General features: G+C 37.1%; 2 protein-coding genes across 4 annotated transcripts; both read left to right on the forward strand.

Moving 5' to 3' along the window:
- The first annotated feature begins 1988 nt into the window (after positions 1–1988).
- Positions 1989–5018, forward strand: LOC113349348 (probable helicase senataxin). Its single transcript, XM_026593322.1, has 4 exons — positions 1989–2258; positions 3216–3372; positions 3530–4078; positions 4326–5018. The coding sequence occupies exons 1-4, from the start codon at positions 2242–2244 to the stop codon at positions 4980–4982; spliced, it is 1380 nt and encodes a 459-aa protein (XP_026449107.1). The 5' UTR covers positions 1989–2241; the 3' UTR covers positions 4983–5018.
- A 6-nt stretch (positions 5019–5024) lies between these two features.
- Positions 5025–19049, forward strand: LOC113349347. 3 transcript variants are annotated; one of them, XM_026593319.1, is made up of 17 exons: positions 5025–5511; positions 5618–5945; positions 6055–6310; positions 6403–6619; positions 6719–7065; positions 7167–7691; positions 8104–9310; positions 9720–10073; positions 10219–10456; positions 11192–13803; positions 13929–14089; positions 14225–14436; positions 14536–15219; positions 15859–15918; positions 16164–16330; positions 16787–16887; positions 17792–19049. In XM_026593319.1, exons 1-13 carry the CDS (start codon positions 5038–5040, stop codon positions 14553–14555), a joined length of 6951 nt encoding a protein of 2316 aa, XP_026449104.1. In that variant the 5' UTR covers positions 5025–5037; the 3' UTR covers positions 14556–15219; positions 15859–15918; positions 16164–16330; positions 16787–16887; positions 17792–19049. The 3 variants fall into 3 exon arrangements, with proteins under 3 accessions (XP_026449104.1, XP_026449105.1, XP_026449106.1); XM_026593320.1 differs by lacking the exons at positions 14536–15219; positions 15859–15918; positions 16164–16330; positions 16787–16887; positions 17792–19049 and having other exon boundaries at positions 11192–13477; positions 13680–13803; positions 14225–14383; XM_026593321.1 differs by lacking the exons at positions 13929–14089; positions 14225–14436; positions 14536–15219; ... (2 more) ...; positions 16787–16887; positions 17792–19049 and having other exon boundaries at positions 11192–13477; positions 13594–13757.
- Positions 19050–20897: the final 1848 nt, after the last annotated feature.

The raw sequence follows: 20897 nt of genomic DNA on the forward strand, positions 1-20897 counted from the left end.
GGACCACTTTCAATGATTAGTTCTCTTAATTTCCTTAAATTTCGCTAAAAACAAAACTGGCCTATTAAAAAAGAACGGAGGGAGTAGTTGTTAAATATGCAATGTGGAAGAAAAAACACAACTTCTTGGACAGGTTTTTGGACAATGAGATGCCGATTCATTTTCTTCGAAGCACTGCACATAATTAGTCGCTCTTTACTTAGGACATGTTAATGGAGTGACGGGAGAAAAACCAAGGAAGCTTATTTTGTGCATCAAATGGCTCATATAAAAAAACGTAAGATTGCAGAAAGCGGTAGCAATCCGCAATCCCGTGCCGTCATATCTTAGTGTATTATTAAAACTAAAAAGAAAGTAATATAATAACACACAAGTATTACTTAAAATTAATAATTAAATACAAGATTGAGATGAGAACAAGATAAATCAAACTTCCTATAATTTTTTTTGAATTGAATCATCACATAAGGAGTCTGCCTTAGATTTTGCTCAATATTTTCTCTATATGGTTAACAAATTTAGATTCCTACGGAGTAAAAATTAAGAAACACATATGAGAACGATGAGGAAAATGAAAACAGTCATTTAGGCTAAGTAAATGGATACCATTGACGGGCTAATAGGGCGGGTAATATTGATGAGCTAATAGGGAGGGTATTGGGCAGGGAAAGAAAATTTGACTTGTGGCCTGTGCCCACCCTCTTATTTAAATGGGCTAGGTCGGACCAACCCGTAATGGGCCACGGGCACCATGGGTTGTCATGGGACAGGACGATCGGTACTGGGCCTTGGGCTGCCGGGCAAAATTTACACCTCTATGTGTGTGTCACCTAAATTTAGGTACATTCGGTACAAAAAATGGGTTCTACGAATCATTTTCCTTTAAGATTATGTGAAAATTCTTATTTTTTTGATGTAAAGGTTAAATATGTTAACTAAGCAATACCGTACAATAAGTTTACAATTTTTTTTTATAAAAAACATTAGAAATATGCTCGCTTTTTGACCCCGTTGTTGCAAGTGAGTTGACATGTGTTGAAGATATCTGATCCTCGCTTCTTTTGTAACTGAGTTCATCGCTGCATTGTGATCGATCTTTTCTTATATATTTTAACCTGTGCCCGTTGAAGTTTTCCTATAATGAAGATAATTTCTTCAACATTATTTTCCGCTAACCAGGATGTATCCGCTTCTAATTAGTTGTTGATTGTATCTGCTAGGAATTTACGGTCAGGTCTTGCTATGGAGACACTTACGGTCTGGTCTAACTATTTTATAACCTTCAATAGCGCTTTTGTTTGTGCAGGGAGAGCTGAAGAAACACATTCCGAACCGGCTGAAATATACATCAAAGCTTCACGATCCACTTAGTACAAATGCACCACCCATGGATAAAGAGGAAGGATCCCTTCACACTTTTATTATCACACTATCTCACACGTTTGACGTTATTTTCGTGAATAAAAACCAAACTGTAACGGATTTGAAGCCAATATTTTGAGGATATGTTCCTTTTACCAAGCTGTACATGCCTACCAAAAATAAGCTCATTCCGAAATATAAAACCTTACAGTCTACCGGTCTTAATTTCAACGGCCAGAAATCCACAGATTTTCAACGGCTCATTTTCAAAGTAGTAGATGATGGTGTTATACGTCTCGAAATAGGCTCATTTTCTGTAGGAAAGTAGAGCTATGTAATGGTAACATATCCCCAAAGTATTAGTTTCAAATCCTTTACGATTTGGTTGTAACTCGCAATAATGACGTTCAACGTGTGAGATAGTGTGATAATAAAAGTGTGAAGAGACCGCACCTTATGGATAAATTCTAACAAAATTTTGTATTTCATACGTGTATGTATTTATTGAATAGGAAAAGTTGGTCTGCTTTTCACTTTATGTCAGTATTGTAGTTTATCCGAAAGACCCTGAAATATCGTGTCCCGTGTCATTTCCTTTATCTCTGATCACAAGTCACCTTATTAAATTAGTTTCCCGCTATTCTCAATGTAATCCCGTCACTTGGCGTGGCGTTTGAGTATAGTTCATTCGGCGGTGTGCAGAGTAGTCTAGTCTAGTCTTGTCTAATCAGTCATGATGATAACTTCAACTCAGAAACCAAACATTTCTCACACCAAAATCTCTAAACGTAAATATTACTATCTCTATACAAAACTCAATCCGTCATCAAAAAGGAAGTTCACAGGAGAATTGATGAGTTCAACCTCAAAAAAGAAGTTATGGTGATCATTAGCAGGTCTGTATCACTCTCTTCTTCTTCTTGTAGGTTTTGTAAATGAGAATTATTCTTTAGGATTTGAATTAGGGTTCAATTTAGAAGGATCATTTCAATATGATCTTAGTACAAAGGTGTAGAACTTTCTAGTACCCTTCAATTTATTTATTTGTTTAGCATTACTAGTAATAACATCTCTTAAAGATATAACAGACTTGAAAAGTAATTAGTTGTTAAATTTAATTAGTGCTAAAAATAGTTATAACTTGTCAATTGAAGATTTGAAAAACTAATTGTTTGTAATTATTCACACATCTTAGTTTATATAGCAGGATTCAAAAGTGGAGTTCATTTAAGTGACTACTAAATTTAACCCTAGAAATTTCTGTTGTTTAATTTCCTATCTGTTGTTGTTTTTATTGGAATTATTTGGTAGAAAGATTTTTTTGTTTTTGTTTTTGTTTTTGTTTTTGTCTTACTCTCTTATGTTTTAGAGAAATCTGAGATAAATCTCAACTTTGTTTATACAATTATACTTTAATTTGTTCTTGGAACATGCACTTCATCTTTTAGTAGTGTTCGTATTGTGCAATATATTTTGGGTGCTTTGTATGACAAGGCATATTATAAGTACGGATGGATTGCGTTCACTTGTTTGAGCGAGCTTACGAGATTATCTGAAATTTGATACAAAAACAGGATAAACTCAGAATGTCACTAAGTTACGTGTTTGTAATTGTCATGTTATAATTCCGTGCCAATAGATTGTTTATTCATACATAATCTAGCATGTGGGTCTGAAAGGTTCAAGAGTCCTGCATATGTGGCCAAACCATGTTCCTCAAGTCTGAAATGTGTACTCGAGTGACATTCTTCCCATATGTATGAGTCTATGCATTTGTTTTTACATTCTATGGAAGTTAGACTGTTATATTCTTATGTCAAATATTTAGTTATGTTGTTTGAATTCTTATGTAGAGATAAGCTTGGAGATGAGATAGAAGGTGGTGGTCAAGTGGTTGAAATGGCACATTCTGGTTATTACAAACATAAACCTCCCGAGAAAGATTTGATTGATTTGGTGTTCTCTTGGACTCTTGAGGATATATCCAACGACGAGTTATATAAAGATCAGGTCTGTCTCTGTCCTTGTCCATCTTAGTATAAATATATACCCTTGTTGAAGATCTTTGTTAATTAAAAGAATCAATCCTCTACCGGTTTGGTGTTAAGCTGAACTTTTTTGATCTTTTCGTTCCGGAATCTGATTTAGATACTTCTCATGATCTTAGGTGGAAAAGATCCCTGAACGTTTCCAGTCAGTGGAGGACTACCTTGGTTCTTACACCTTACCGTTAATAGAGGAAACTCGTGCTGAATTGTTTTCGAGTATGGAAGTGTTACTTGATGCACCGTATGCTGAAGTAATCTCAGTGAAGGAGTCTGCGCCACATGGTTCATTTCTGTATGAGCTTAAATTTGATTCTTGGAGGAACATAAATAGTGGTAGTGGCAAAGAGCCATACTCTCCCAAATGTGGTGATCTCTTTGTGTTGTCTGATGTGGTACCTGAAGTTGCCTCGGATTTGGAGCAGTGTGTAAGGACATGTACTTTTGCTCTAGTCATGAACGATAAGGAATCTAATGCTACAGAAGATGATAAAATATCTGGTTATTTGGGATTCCGGACTTCAAAGTTGGTAGAGGCTAACGAAGGCATGCGGAACTCCATTTTTGCTGTGTTTCTGGTTAATATGACAACAAAAATTAGAATGTGGAGAGCATTACACATGTCTGGGAACTTACAGATCATCAAGGAAGTTTTGTGCTCCAACTCCATGGTAAGAAATGTGAATTTTTCTTATTAGATCCCACTTGTTTCTTTCCAAGAACGGTATATGGTGCAGACTCAAAACTGTTAAATTGATGGGTATTTAGGGTTCGTGTTGTTTCTTCGCTTTCCTATATCTATTGTTACTGTTATAACTTCTGCGGCCATTGAAAGAAAGAGAATGCAGTTTGAATGAGTGCGATGCCTGTGATAACTTGGTGCACAACATAACTGTTTGTTTTGTTTTTGTATTGCAGGTCGAAGAAATCTGCAATGTTTGTTCGTTAAAAGATGACAGCGCTGGGGATGAACAACTTGGCCGCAGATTATCATTAGTGCTTGATGAGTCCCAGACAGCTGCAGTACTTAGTTCTATTTCGGCAGCGTTGTGCAATCATAAGTCTTCTATTAAACTTATTTGGGGTCCACCTGGGACTGGGAAAACTAAAACTCTCAGTGTCTTGTTGTATTCCCTCTTAAGTAAGAGCTGTAGAACACTTGCATGTGCTCCAACAAATGTTGCAGTTAAGGAAGTGGCCTTGCGCGTCCTAAGGCTTGTTAAAGATCCTTACCACATGAATCCAGGACAGGAAGAGCTGTTATGTTCACTGGGAGATTTGCTCTTATTTGGCAGTAGGAATCGATTGGAAGTTTTTGATGATCTTGAGGAAATTTATTTGGATCATCGTGTGGACAGGCTTGTAGAATGTTTTGCGCCACAAAACAATTGGAAGAAGTGCTTTAATTCCATGATAAAATTCCTTGAAGATTGTGTGGCTCAATATCGTTTATTGGAGAGTGAATCAGTTAGCGAGGCTAAACCTAGTGCCAGCAGTGATTCAGCCTCTGTTCCTAGTTCATTTCTTGTGTTCATAAAAGATAGATACACAGCCGTAGTTTCTCTGATGTGTTAGTGATTTATGCACCCATCTTCCATAAAGACTTCTGTTGCAGCATAATTTTGAGGGCATGGTACACCTTCTTAATTTGCTTGATTCTCTTGGAAGTCTTCTGTCTCGGAATGATTCTAATGGTAAAGAAATAGAGATGCTCTTTACACATGGAGAAGTTGTTGATTCTTCCCATAAGCATAAGAGTGAAGCATATACGTCTTGTACTTCTGCTCAGCTGTACAAGATCAGAAATGAATGCATTGATGCTCTAAGATCTGTTTGTCAGTCTCTTGCTCATGTCCTTCCAGAGAGTATGAACAGAAATTTGGTATGGCAGTTTTGCTTTCAATCTGCCTCGCTCATCTTCTGCACAGTGTCTAGCTCATATACTCTGCATAGAGTAGAAATGGATCCACTGAACTTGTTGGTTATTGACGAAGCTGCACAGTTAAGAGAGTGTGAGTCAGCGATACCCATGCAACTTAAAGGCGTACAGCATGCTATTCTAATTGGTGACGAGTGTCAGCTACCAGCCATGGTTGCTAGCAAGGTAAATATTTGTACACTGCTTGGTTCTGTAAAATTAGCCTTCAAAAATTGCTCCTCGTAGGAATTGCATATGTATGATGTATTAACTCTCTTCAAGCATTGTTTAGGTTTCTGATGAAGCTGGATTTGGGAGAAGTCTATTTGAGAGGCTGAGTTCATTGGGACATTCAAAGCACCTTCTAAACATTCAGTACAGAATGCATCCTAAAATAAGTGCTTTCTCAAACGCCAACTTTTATCGGAACCAGATTTTAGATGCTCCCAATGTCCTCTGTAAAAGTTACGAAAGACACTATCTTCAAGGACCAATGTTTGGTCCATACTCGTTTATAAGCACTTCTGATGGAAGAGATGAACAAGACAATGTTGCACATAGCAGGAAAAATATGGTGGAAGTTGCAATTATTCTGAAGATTGTAAGCAAGCTTTTTAGAGGTACGGTTACTGTGAGTTTATAATTGCATTACATTTCCGTATACCGAATGTCTGTTTCCCATGATTTCTTTTCTTTAAAGTAATCGTAATGAAGGTTTTGCTATTCCAGCATGGGATGGCACAAAAGAGAAGCTAACGATTGGAATAATATCCCCATATGCTGCTCAAGTTGCTGCAATTCAAGAGAAACTTGGTCACAAATATGAGAAGCTCAAATACTTCGCCGTGAGGGTGAAGTCTGTAGATGGCTTCCAAGGTGGCGAAGAGGATATCATAATAATCTCTACTGTCAGATCTAACAAGGAAGGATCTATTGGATTCCTATCTAATCTTCAGCGATCTAATGTTGCTTTGACCAGGGCACGGTAAACTTGTGGGCTTTGCTCAAGAATAATTAGTATTTGCAAGGGTATGTGAAGTTGTGACTTTGTTTTCTTGTTGTATGTTGTCACTGCAGGCGTTGTCTTTGGGTTTTGGGTGATGGGAAAACTCTGCTTCGAAGTGGATCTTGCTGGAGCGCGTTAGTTTCTGATGCCAAAGATCGGCATTGTTTATTCAATGCTGGTGAAGATAAAGACCTAGCTAAAGCAGCAGTGAAAGCCAAGAAAGAACTTGATCAGTTGGATGACTTGTTGAATGGAGATAGCATACTCTTCAAAACTGCAAAGTGGAAGGTAGATTCCTGAATGTTCGGTTATTCTTTATTCGAAGAGTTTTGTTTGGAATACTGAACCTTCATTTGCTTTGGCATTTCGTTGTCTTGATTTCTGCAGGTTTTGTTCAGTGATAACTTTAGAAAATCGTTCATGAGATTGAAATCATTTCAGACCCAAAAGTCTGTTATCAGTTTGTTGCTTAAGCTTTCCAATGGCTGGAGCCCCAAAAAGGTAGACTCTATTGGTGGAAACTCCTTGCAGCTCGTGAAACAGTTTAAGGTTGGACGACTATATGTTATTTCTGCTGTCGACATTGTGAAGTATTCAAGCTATGTCCAAGTGTTAAAGATATGGGATATCTTACCTCTGGAGGAGATGCCGAAACTTGTTAAGCGTCTTGATGGCATTTTTAGTATGTATACAGACGATTTCATCAACCGCTGTAAAGAGAAAAATGCTGATGGGTATGTATGGTAACATTGCTCTTAGTATTACCAGTATGGTGATAGTCAACTGATGGCTCCATTCTCTTCACTTGTCATTAAATTTCTTCCTCTCTTTGTAGGGATATGGAAGTGCCAGTGATCTGGGAACCATGTAATGAAGTTGTTCGATATAACACAAGAACTGAGTCGTCTAGTGAGTCGAGTGTTGCAGAATTTGACGGAAGAAGCTATCTAGAAAACTCAAAAGTGAATGAGAGCCTATTACTGATAAAATTCTACTCTTTATCATCTGGTGTTGTGAGCCATTTGTTATCAGGAAGTGATGGCAGAGAACTTGATCTTCCTTTTGAAATGACTGATCAAGAGTTGGAAATAACTCTTTTTCCCAGAAGTAGTTTTATTCTTGGAAGATCTGGAACTGGGAAAACAACTATCTTAACCATGAAATTATTTCAAAAGGAGCAGCAACATTATTTCTCTTCGGAAGGACTATCCGAGGGTGCAAATTCTATCCCTGCTTCCCCAAAGTATTGGATGGGAAAGGGTCTCGGAGAGACAAAGGGACCCGTCCTACGGCAAATGTTTGTGACTGTCAGCCCTCAACTGTGTTCTGCTATCAAGAATCAAATTTCTAATTTGAAAAGGTAAGTTTATTTCCTGGTGTTGTCTTATGGGTATTTTGTTGTTTGCTTATTGGTGAACCATTTATTCCAATCCTATACTCTCCTCAGTTCCGCCTTCAAATTCTTTAGAGGTATCGATGCACGTTATGTGACATCTAAAAGTGCACATGGATGTGGAGCTTATATTGATAGAAAAACACGTTTCTTGCAAAACCTTTTACCTACTAACAGTTGCTTGCTCATAATATTTCACCTTATGGTGCGTAGTGTGTATAGTAGATGATTCAAATCAAATAATTTATATGTTGCTATCTGCATATTGGAGAAGATTGACTTTTTTGGTAATAATTGAGGAAACCAAGTTAACTTAATATAATTAATACATAGACTAATCTGTGTATGCTTATTTTCTTCATCATTTTTTTTTTTACAGTTTTATCTGCGGCGGGAAATCTTCAGTTGAAGATAAGTCAACTGATATGCATGACATTGATGATATGACTGAGTTCAGTAGCATCCCTAATTCTTTCATGAATCTACCGCTTGATTGCTACCCACTTGTGATCACGTTCCAGAAATTCTTACTGATGCTTGATGGAAGTCTGGAGAATTCGTATTATGACAAGTTTAATGACGTAAGGGAGTTTTGTGCGGGAAATACTGGAACAACTAGGACGTTTGCCTTAAATGCTTTTATTAGATCAAAGGAGGTTAATTACGACAGGTTCAATACAGTTTACTGGCCCCATTTCAATTGTCAATTGACCAAGAAACTGGATTGTTCAACTGTTTTTGTTGAGATAATGTCTCACATCAAAGGTGGGCTGGTTGCTGGTACAGTTCCTAATGGAAAACTCGGCCGGGGAAATTATTTGTTACTATCTGAGGGACGGGTTTCTACCTTAAGCAAGGATTTAAGAGAGATGATTTATGATATTTTTCTTGATTATGAGAAGATGAAGCTGCTGAATGGTGAGTTTGATTTGGCTGATTTAGTCATGGACCTTCATCGACGGCTGAGAAAAGGGAGCTATCAGGTTGATCAAATGGATTTTGTGTATGTTGATGAGGTCCAAGATTTAACCATGAGACAGGCTGCTCTGTTTAAATATATTTGCCAAAATTTCGAGGAAGGATTTGTTTTCTCGGGTGATACAGCTCAAACTATTGCTAGGGGTATTGAATTCCGATTCCAAGACATAAGATCTTTGTTTTACAATGAATTCATCTCAGAACCAAGAAGTGATATCAAAGGGAAAGCAAAGGAGAAGGTACATTGTTCAGTTTCTGATTATTTTCAATTGAGTCAGAATTTCCGGACTCATGCAGGTATTCTCAAGCTGTCCCAGAGCGTAATTGAGCTTCTTTACCACTTCTTTCCCCTCTCTATTGATTCTTTAACCCCCGAGAAAAGCCTTATTTATGGTGAAGCACCAGTTTTACTTGAATCCGTGAATGCCGAAAATGCAATTGTAACTATTTTTGGAAATAGTGGGAGTTCTGGTAGGAGTTTGATTGGGTTTGGAGCAGAGCAAGTTATTTTAGTACGCGATGATTCTGTGAAGAAAGAAGTCTCTGACCAAATTGGAAAGCAAGCCCTTGTGTTGACATTAGTTGAGTGCAAAGGCCTCGAGTTTCAGGTGAGTGGTCGGCTATTTTTACTCTTTAAATGAAGATATGTAACCTGTTCATCCATGTATGGTATAAATCAGCATTGCAGCCCAGTCATGTTTATAAAATTGCGCAGGCTTTCTGGTTTTATTTCAAATGATGATCTTAATGAACCTTTTGCAGTATCGCTGGCAACATGGTTTTTACCATTATTTGCAATGATATATGATAAGAAGTTACGTCTGCTTAGTATGACCGTGAAAGAGTGATAGTATCCCTGACTAATAAACATAGTTAAATTCAGCTGCAAATATTTCCTGTCTTCAAATTCAGATAAGGGCATTTTGCAAAGTAGCTCCGAATCTGCATCTAAATGAAGTTTCTTTTATTGTTTCTCCTCTTAGAAGGCGGTGTTTTAATATTTTGCCATATATGTAGGATGTTCTGTTGTACAACTTTTTTGGAACATCTCCTTTAAAGAATCAGTGGCGTGTCATTTATGGATACATGGAGGAACTAGCTTTGTTTCAATGTACTGAACACAAATCATTTCCAAGTTTCTGCTCTGCTAAGCACAAGATTCTTTGCTCTGAATTAAAGCAACTGTATGTGGCTCTTACTCGTGCTAAACAGAGATTGTGGGTGTATGAAAATATAGACATATTCTCGAAGCCTATATTTGATTACTGGAAGAAGTTAGGAGTCGTACAGGTTAGACAGCTGGATGAATCTCTTGCACAGACAATGCGAGTTGGAAGCAGCACAGAAGAGTGGTGTTCTCGCGGTATCAAGGTCTAAACTGGATCCCTTGCGATTTATTCTATACATACATGCATTCATGTGCCCCCGAGTATTTTTCCCCAAAGTTCCTATTGTGTAGCAATATTCCGGGTATGAATTTGATCGTCATATGTTTTGTTATACAACTGCTCTGCAGCTTTTTAATGAGGGTAATTTTGATATGGTGACAATGTGTTTCGAAAGAGCTGGAGATTCATACAAAGAAAAATGGGCAAAAGCTGCTGGACTTAGATCTGCTGCTAACCAAATGAGTGGTTCAAACTCTGAACTGGCTCGCTTGTTTCTGACAGAGGCTGCTGAAATTTTTGAAGCAATTGGAAAGTTTGAGATTGCTGCAAAATGCTTTATTCAGTTAAAGGAATTCGAAAGGGCAGGTTTGGGCTATCTATATTATTGTTATTTAAGAAAATCTTAATAAAAAGCTACATAAATCAAAGTACATAGAGAGGAACTTAGGCTTTGCTATCTTTAGATTATGAAAAAAGTGAACCAATTCTTGAGATGCCAAGTGAGCTTTTCGTACAGCCACCTAAATTCTAACGAACTCAGGAAGTAGCACATTCTAGCAAATGAATTTGATTCTGTACAATGCCTAACCAATTTCCACAAACTCGTCAGAAAAGGATCAGTGCCTTGCGCAGTACAATTGACCACAGGGAGCAGGTGCTAGCTGGCACACTCCAAACCCTCCCCCCCTAGATCGTGTAGGATATATGTCTGATTATTAAGCGCTATGACTTTTGATAAAGAAAAGAATTCTTATGTGTTCAGTTAACATATGAGTGATGGATGTGTTGCATTCAAGTTGAAATTTCATTAGATTGTGTTTGTGCACAGAGTAGGCAAGCATTGTTTGAGAGAGCAAGTACTCTTATATGTGCATCTTTATTTTTAGTCCTCCAGTAAGTTAAATGATGTACACTACTTGAGCAAAAGCCGAAGTTTGATAAGATATTAACCTAATTTTATGTACTACTTAGACACTGAAAGAAGATGCTGTAAAGGGATTCATCTCCAAGAATTTAGTGCAGAAGCCTAGTTACACGTAAACTCCTTTTGAAGTTATCAAATTCACACTAGGTCTGAAATATTTTCTCTTGTCTTTTTAGGTATAATTTATCTCAACAAATGTGAGGAATCAAGGCTAGAGGATGCAGCTGATTGTTTTTCTCTTGCTGGATGCTGGTCTATTGCGGCCGAAGTGTATTCTAGGGCCAATTGCTTGATGAAGTGCCTTACTGTTTGCGCCAAAGGGAATCTTATGGAAATGGGGCTTCAGTTCATAGAGAAATGGAAAGCAGATGGAATATTTGATGCTGATGCAACCCAAAGTCCGGAAGAATTGCAACAAGAATTTTTGGAGAGATGTGCATTTCACTACCATCAAGTGAAAGATACACACAGTATGATGAAGTTTGTTCGAGCCTTCAACTCATTGGACTTAATGCGAACTTGTTTGGAAACTCATAGTTATCTCGATGAGCGCGTGGTTTTGGAGGTCGAGTTTGGAAACAGTATGGAGGCTGCCAATTCTGCTAAACTGAGAGGAGATCTTCTTCTTGGGGCAGAAATACTGGAAAAGGGTGGGCACTTTGTAGAAGCATCAAAGATCATTCTTCTGTATGTTCTTGTCAACTCTCTTTGGATAAAAGGAAGCAAAGGTTGGCCCTTGAAGAAATTCTCAAACAAAGAGGAGCTTCTGACAAAATCAAAATTGATGGCAAAGACAGGAAATGATCACTTTTATGAGTTAATCTGCGTGGAGGCTAGCTCATTGTCAGAGAAAGATAGCAGCTTAGCAGAGATGGGAGATTTTTTGGCTACTTCCCAGAGACTCGGTCATTTTGGAGCAGAAATTATATACCTTCGGAAGATTCTCGATTCCCATCTTAAGGCAAGGCTTGCTAACTATGAACATGATGAAATGGTTGTGTTGAGTTCTATGGAACATGCAGCATTTATGACTTCGCGTAAGAGAGTCTCAATTCAGACTTTAATTCACTTCTGGAATATATGGAGGGAGAAGATTCTAAGCATATTGGCATACCTTGGTTCGATTGGAACAGTACATGAAAAAGACTACAAGGGCTGTGAGGAGTTTTGTCTGAGTTACTTGGGTGTCTGCAAAACAGTACAAAATAGCAGTTCCATCTACATATTGCTAAAATCAGATGCCTTTTGGATGAACGACATCTGTCATAGATCTGTTAGCCGAAATGGTGAATTGCTTACAATGGATGTTCACCAGTTTGTAGCTGCTGCTCAAAGTTTCTGGGGTTCTGAAGTCACTTGTCTTGGTATGAATGTGGTTGAAAAGCTCAACAGCCTCTATGAGTTTTATGTTGGAAAGTCTTCCTCAATGTTTAATCAGGTAACGACTTCTCTTCACATGTTTGAAGTCACAAAGGGGCTCATGGAACCGAAGGTCTTAAACTGGGATGCCCCTAAGACACTGCTAGAGTACTCGGCGTCTTCTAAGCAGCGGTTTTTCGAAATTATATGTCCTGCAGACTCAAAAATGATCTTTTCAGAAGATGTGACTAAACTAAGAAAAACGGAGCTTTGTACGGAAATTACCAGAAACATAATTATGGAAATAATCACCTCAGAAAGAAGGTTGTCACTTGGGCGAATTTGGAAAGTGGTGATGCTCATATTTGTGTCTGGGAGTCTACCTGCTGAACTGTATCGGGCGATTGTAAATCGTTCCGACTTGAGCCCACATTGGAGATCCTTCTTTGAGCAGTTTAAAGATTACATTGATTCAAGTGTTGTGAGGTCTTCATTTCTCTTGCAAATTAAAAACTCCTTGGGGAAGACCTTTTTTCCCAATTTGAGAAAGATAACAAGTTATATGTCACCTTTCCACTTTTCGTATCTTCTGGAGCGCTTCCTTTATTTGGCAAGTTCTTGGAAATCTGTATTTTTCACGACAAAGTCTTCTCTCCTGGAAACACTTGCATGTGAGGGATGGAAAGTGAACTCAAAATCCGAGTTAGAAACAGATAGTAGATTAAAGGAAGAACTACGATCTTTGGAAGGTTTTCTGTTGGGCTTTGGTCATGATATGCTTACGAGGTTTTCTTTGGAATGGCTTGAGAAAACTGATGGTGCTGCCAAGAAAAACTATCCTTCTCTTGTTTTAAGGTTATTTACCCATGTTTGTCTAGTTTGTATCAATGCTGAAAATCATTTTGATCTTCTCTGTGATCTACTCATCAAAGATGACATATGTTCTTTGCTCCCAATGGAATTTCGTAAGATCCTGAGCCTTGCAACACCATCGAAATTTTCCTTTGGGGGAGTATCCAAGGAGGTCGATTACAGCAAATTATCTAAATTATTTGCGGAGGTGCTTAAGATCATTGAGAATCCTCTGGTGATTCTGTATATAGGTAAAAATCGCCCAACCTTTTCCTGTGTTAATGCTGTATTCATAGACATGGAGTTGATTCTGTGCAGACAAGATGTATTGAATATACTTTACCCTGAGAGAATAGAATGTTTACAGCAAGATGCCGTTGAATTGGAGATTGAACACCTAAAGGTTCCTTCATGCAATATTGAGAATGTTATTCACTGTTCTCAACCTTCCAGTTCATTTATTGAAGAGGAACAGTTCATGGAGAATGAGCATGAACATGTTAGTGATTTGCAAGGGGGTTACAGGATGGTTTGGCGCGCATATGGCAGTTTAGCAATGGATCCATTTGCATTGAAGGTCCGTAAATGTTTTTGTTCGTTTTATTTTGATATCTAGTATCAAAAGAGTGTCTCTAATGGTTTAGTATCTTCTGTGCAGTTTAACAAAAGAGTGTCTCTAATGGTTTAGTATCTTCTGTGCAGTTTAATGTAGAGTTGCTTAACCGTGTTCTTGATGCTGCAATTGCCAAATTGAATCTGAATGCATCTTCTGATGCCGAAGATCGTAGCTTCGTTACTGAAACAGAAATCATGCTTGCTGAATTAAATGAACTCTTAATTGCCTTCAGAGTTTCTTGTCCGAGGTCAGTTTTGATGCATGCTGAGTGTGTGTTTGTCGACATTTAAGATGAAATTTTTAGTCCGAAAAACTTGATCATATGCAATTGTAGTATAAAACCAAGCAGCCTAACCTTTTTTCATTTGATGTTATGTCTCAGAGAGGAGAATATCCAGCCCATCCTTTCAAGATTCGGCGAACTTATTAGAAAGTGTCCAACGATGGAGACAAGATTGAGACAACTGTCAGCTCCTTTTTTCGCAACGCTTATAGCTCCAAATACTGTTATCAGATCTTTTCCGGCCAGTGTATCATCGAAGGCTAAATACAGCAAGAAGAAGGAAAAATCAAGATTAGAAAAGGATAAGAAGGGTAAAGGCAAAAGGAAGTAATATACCTTTTTAAGTCTTCTATCATTACATTTTGCTCATCCTCGCTTCCTTACTTTTGTATGTATATTGCCATGTACAGAAACAAATGCAACAGGCTGACTGCAGGACAGGTTTTTTGGTGCATTGGGTCTGAGAGCCATTGCAGGTGCTGCCTGGTTTGCAGTTTGTCATATAAATAAAATTTACGTTGCATCCTTGAGCAGTCAACACATACAAAATATAGACGCAGAGTCTTTCACAAAACCTTGGTTAGAACATGCACTATGGATAGCAAGAGAAACCCAATTTGTGCAAGTTTACGGGTAAGCCCACTCAGAATTTCAGGTCATAAATAGACATTTGCTGCCCAACAAAGACTTGAAAATCTGAAAGTTCCCGGTATGGGAGGAAACTCATCCGTTATTAAAAGTAGGAATTACCTATAGATCCTATTATAGTGTTATTAGTTAGTGGCAGGTCCACCCACTAAAGCCCAATAACCAGAGGTCCATGATTAAAAGAAAGAAGAAAAATGGACCCAATTTTTTATCACTTGGTCCTGTACACGTGCGAAACTAGGAAAATATTTTCGATAAATGTCTGGATTACTTTTCGTATATAATAATGATAAGACTAAATTAGAAGAAGAGATTTTCATTTTTATTTTCATTTTCTCTTACCACGACTCCAGCTCTGCGTTGAAGATCGAAGAAACTCCATTTGAAAGCATCACCGACGAGTTTTATTGAATGAATCATCAATAAAATCCAACAAACAAGATAAGGTTCATCTATTTTGATTGTTTAATTCGGTCGTAATCCTTGATTTATCAGTTTGGATAAGAATTTACAGAAAAATCTATGGTTTCAAAAACCCTAATAGCACTAAATGCACTTTGAATTCCTAACTCGATTCACAATAAGTTTTTAGATTTGTAATCTCATTTCCTTTCTCGGTGATTTTAGCTAAAGATTGGTTGTATAGATCTGAGTTGTTGATGTTTGATTGTAGATCCGTGGTTGCAGGATCCGATAGTACATATATGTCGTACTGATGGTATTATAATTGTTGTATATGTTTAAGATGTGTAAAATCCATCTCTTTGTTTTGAATTTTTCTTGTATATGAATCTGTTTTTGTAATTGATATTATTTTGATTGGGTGGATTGTCAATTTGAGATAATTTTCCGTTTTTGGTAGATTATTTTTTTCCCAGTTAAAATCATACTTTTTCTTGTTGTTTTAATTTCATAATCAGGAGTACATATGTGATGTACTTAATATAATACGGTCGTTGTATGTCTATAAAATGTGTAACATCTAAATTTTGTGTATATGTGTGTGCTTTGTGTAAAAAAAAAGTATCAGTTTGATAATCTAATGAATCAGCATTGGTATATGTCTTTCTTTTAATTTGGTGCAGGACTTTGTCGTTGGATTCATGCTTTGTTCTTATTCGGATCTAGAGACTAACATAATTCAGGTAGGTAGCTCTTAAGTTTTTTATTCTGATTATTCTTTTATAGTTGATTCTATTTTCAGTTGATTTTGGGTGTGATACAGCAGTGCATATATGATGTACTGTTTATATCAGTATGCTATATATGTAGTGCTGCAAAAGAATCCAGCAGTGCATATATGGCGTACTGAAAAAGAATTGTTTTGCTTTTGTTATATTCATTACTTGTTTTGATATGCAATTGATTTTTAGTTTTTGAATCCATCTAGTGGATATAGGTCGAAGGAGAACGATTTGTCTGTTGGTATTTTAGTTCGGGTTAGGTGTAGGAATGGATCGTGGTGGCCGTGGCGTATAATGGGATTTCCTGAATTTCCTGATGGTCACTGAAGGATCAAACTCCGGTGAAATTCTTGGGACGATATAATGCAAACATGTAAGTGTTTCGATATTCTTGTTTATGTAATCTTGTTTACTATGAAGTGTGTTTTAATGGGTGTGCATAATGTATGTACTGCATTCTCATGCATTTTTAGTGTGTTTTGATGAGAGTGTGTAATGCATGTATTGCATTCTCATGCATTTTTAGTGAGTTTGATGGAGTCCATAATGAATGTACTGTATTATTCCCAGATAAGTATTGTAGAAGGTTTTTGCAGCTTCATTTGGTATAATTTGGCAGTGCGTATATGCTGCACTGCTGAAAATTCAGTTTATACACGCTACATTGACGAGAAATCAGTGTATAAATGTTGCACTATGTAAAAATCACAGTCTACACTTCATAGAACATTACAGTAGCTGTTGGTTTTTTGCTCCATAACTATTATTTTGCACTAAGCATAACCAAGTAATCCGCTTGGAGTTCTTATACAATTTTTGATCATCTCAGTTGGTCACTTAGCAGGGGGCTCAACAAGACGTGCTAGTTGATATGGTTGCATAAAGTCATTCTTACAAGCAGAGATTGGTACACCTTATCAACACAACTACGTAAGACTCTTGCTTAAGTTTCTTTTTTCGCATAGAGGAATACCAAAAAAAAAACAACTAATAAACAGTTTATCTCCTTGCGATACCTTTTTCTCTTAGTATACCAGCACCGTCGTCTATCCGCTGGACAACCCATAACGATTTTAGTTTCATTTTTTAAAGTATATTCACTCTATAATTACCCAAGTTGGACTAAGTGAAGTATTGTTCATTATGGGGACATTGATAGGATCCTGTACATATTTTTCTTAACATTAAATCCGTGTTATTATGTTTAAAATCCACTGAAAATATGAGTGCATCCAATATGTACTGATAGTTGTGAAACGAAGACTTGCCTTTCTTAGCATTACACATAGGTTTAGATAGAATTAGTTGTGTTTTGTAACACAATCACTGTCATGGTAAGCAAGAATTTTGTTTCTTAGCATTATCCATTGGTTATATGATCTTTTTGGGTTGGTAATGGAATTGGCTTATTAAGCAGTTCATGTGTCGGTTCGTGAACGATTTTTTTTTGGATTATACAGTATGAATTGAGTTTATTCAAGGATGATTTTTGTAGATGTAAAACATGAACTGAGTGTAGATATACTGTCAATAAATTGGGTGTATAAGTACTGTCAAGAAATAGTTATTTGTTGCCTTCGAAAAAGAAAGGACCGAATAAATTGAGTGCAGATGTACTGTCAAGAAATTGAGTACATCATTTATAGACTGGAAAACATTTTGCAGGATTATTACTCTTCGTTGGTATGGTTTGCTAAACGCCTACACGTCTTAAGAGTTTTCATTGGTAATGGGTGATAAGTGCCTTAAATACATCTTTTGAATGTCAAATTTTTATGCTTTTCTTAGTTATTTCTCTTGTATTTTTGTATATTACGTTTGTTTTATTTTGCAGGCATTTTGGAGTCATGTTACATGAAAGAAGAGGAGAAGAGGCATAATTCATCATTTTGGGTACGCTAGGTGCTAATGGATTTGAAGCCAAGGCAGTCACACTTATTAATCGGGGTAGTCACCTGCTGTGATAAGGTCCAGTCTTATACGCAGCAACAACAAAGCTATGTCCTAATACACTCAGACCAGTTCCGCTCATTTCATATCAGTCTACAACCAAAATACGAAGAGCTGCTGCCAAGAGTTTACCGTTGTCCAACAAAGTCGACCAGCAACTAGTCACGGTTCTTGTGGTCGTGTTTGAGGAGGAAAGGCGTGATCCAGAAGCTCAGAACAACACGACAGAGTGAGATATTAATACCGAGAAACCAGTTGGGAAAGAGTTGTTGTCTGTCATTGATTGGAATGAAGATCAAGGGACATCAGGACTGGGATCTCGAAGCTGAGAAGGAAATAAAGATTGGGTATTCAATTTTGGAGAGTTTGGTTTGATTTTGAAGTCGTTTTGCTGCCAAGAGAAGGCAGTGAAGAGAAGACAAGTTGCTGCCGTTATGATGATAAGTGATGATGAATGTTTCTGAGTTTTGAATGAATTAGAAATGTGGATGCTTGTGTAATTTAATTATTGTCGCAGGGAAGGATATTGAAAGAGCTTAGGATTCAACATCAAGCTCAGAACTGTATATAAGCAAACTGCACACAGGTTGTTTGTAGAAAGGCCGGAAAGAGCATTTCTTCACAGTTTCAAGATCAGCTGCGACCAGCTTAGTATGTCAGATGTAGGAGATGTTAAAAATGCAGACAAGGGATTGTGCAACCAGTATTCACAAATCCAAGTAAGTCTTTTGCAGTTATCAGCCATGGTTACATTGGTTGTACAAGGGTTCGACCAGACTTTCGACAAGAGTTTGAGGCGAGTAATCAGTGAAGAGGGCAAAAGTTCTGCCCAAGTATTGTGTAGCTGCTAGTCTTGGATCGAGGCTGTGCACAAGGGCTGTCTGGCAAAGGCAAAAGCTTGATTTAGAACTTGAGATAAACATGGAAACATTGGTCGAATATTCAAAGATTGGGTTTGTAAAACTTGGACGAAAAACCAGTTAAGAGAGTGAAGCTTCTTGCCGTTGATTTTGATAGTTAACAGTGCATAAGATATGTACTCGAATTTATAAGTATATAAGATATGTGTACTCAAATTTGTAAGTAGTGCAGTGAATATGTACTCAATATAATAAGGGTGTAGACACGCACACATTTGGTAGTAGAGGGTATTATGGTCATTTCAATGTTTTCAATTAATTTTGGACCTCCAGATAAAAGAAAATTCCGGTTGGACCCTACTATAAATAATTATATGGGCCCAGGACCAACCAACAAATTTTCCTTTTGATTTTGTCCCTGCATCAATTTTACTAATCAAAGACCTCATTTTTAACCTAAAGAAGTTGGAAAGGTTTAATATCCATGGATATTTAACAAAAATGGGCCAAGTTAAAATTTTCTTTTTTGAACCTATATTTTATTTTGGGCTACGAGAAAGAAACCTCCCTATCTAGTTAATAACCAATTGCTAAATTCTTAATGATCATGAACCTAGCAGCATCAAGATGGAGGTTTAGAGACTAAATGGTAAGATGTTTCATATTTTGATGTTTTTTTTTTCACACTCAAACCATAAAGTGGGAGGATCTTCTCACACTTTTATTTTTACACTATCTCACACTTTTGGTGATTTTTCGCTTAATAAAACTTATATGGTAACGTATTTGAAGGTAATATTTTGGAGATATGCTCGTATTACAAGGCTCTACATACCCATAAAAAAAATAAACACATTCAAACCTCACCATCTACCAATCTTAACTTTAACGATTAAAAATTAGTTGATTTGCGACGGTTGATTTTCAAAATAGGAAATGGCCGAGTTATACAGTTTGAAATGTGTTCATTTTTTATGGACTTGTGGATTTTGTTAAGTACCACTTTTTGAAGGGACGAAAGATCACTCCAGAATTTGCAGTTTCCATTGGCTAATCAACAAACTTGTGACATATTGGCACGATCAATTAAGCAAATATGATAACACTAGTAATTTTGGATTAAAAAATCAAAACATAATAAAGAAAACAAATAAAAAATTCAACAATAAATACAATATCCAAAGAGAATCTAAGCAAACAAGACCAAGCCCACGCCCACAGCCACACCCAAAATTACATTTAATGCCATTATTTATCTCCCAACAACTAACAATCATAAGAATGATTTTTTAGGGACCATGGTATTTTTGAGGGGACCATGTTTTTATTAGGTCACCTTCCCTATAGTGATAAGGGGTGTCCTAAAACGTTGAAATGACTAACCTACTCTTAACCTAATTTAATTTAAAACCAACCTAATAACCATCTATATATATATATAACCACCACCTCCTCCCACCACCCCGGTTACCACCACCACCACCTCCGATTATCACCACCACCAACCACCGATTACCACCACCACCGCCCACCACCACCACCGCCTATTTAAGAAATGTAACAACATCAATGCAATCACAATTAAGTTCTGTTACATGATAATTTTATCGAGTATAAAAGACGTCAGCCGCAGTCTGATTCTGCCATGGGACCACTCCGGAGGTATTTTCCAACAAACCCTTCACTTCACTTTAATTTGATTTTGATTGCTTCAATCGAATATAAATCATCAAAATAGGGTTTTAGTAGGAGTTACAGAACCATGTTCGGTTAGGCCGATTTTCCAAAAAACCCTAGTTTACTAACCGAACTTCTTGAAAATGAAGAACACGAAGAACTGTTCGCAAAATTTTTTAAAACTACAAAGTAACCGAACTCCACCGTTAGAACCGAAAAAAAAACAAATCCAGTCTAACCGAACTGTGTTGTTGTGGCCACTATCTTGAGTTCCAAAATAACCGAACTTAGCTAATATAGTTCGGTTTTTTCGCAAAAAATTTTAAAACTACAAAGTAACCGAACTTAGCCAATAGAGTTCGGTTGATTCGCAAAAAATACTTTTAACCGAACTCCTTGTATTAGAACAACAGAAGTCCATAAGTTCGGTTTCTTCGCAAAATAAGGATATCA

The sequence above is a fragment of the Papaver somniferum genome, chromosome 2 (genome assembly GCF_003573695.1).
Source record: "Papaver somniferum cultivar HN1 chromosome 2, ASM357369v1, whole genome shotgun sequence".
NCBI lineage: Eukaryota > Viridiplantae > Streptophyta > Magnoliopsida > Ranunculales > Papaveraceae > Papaver > Papaver somniferum.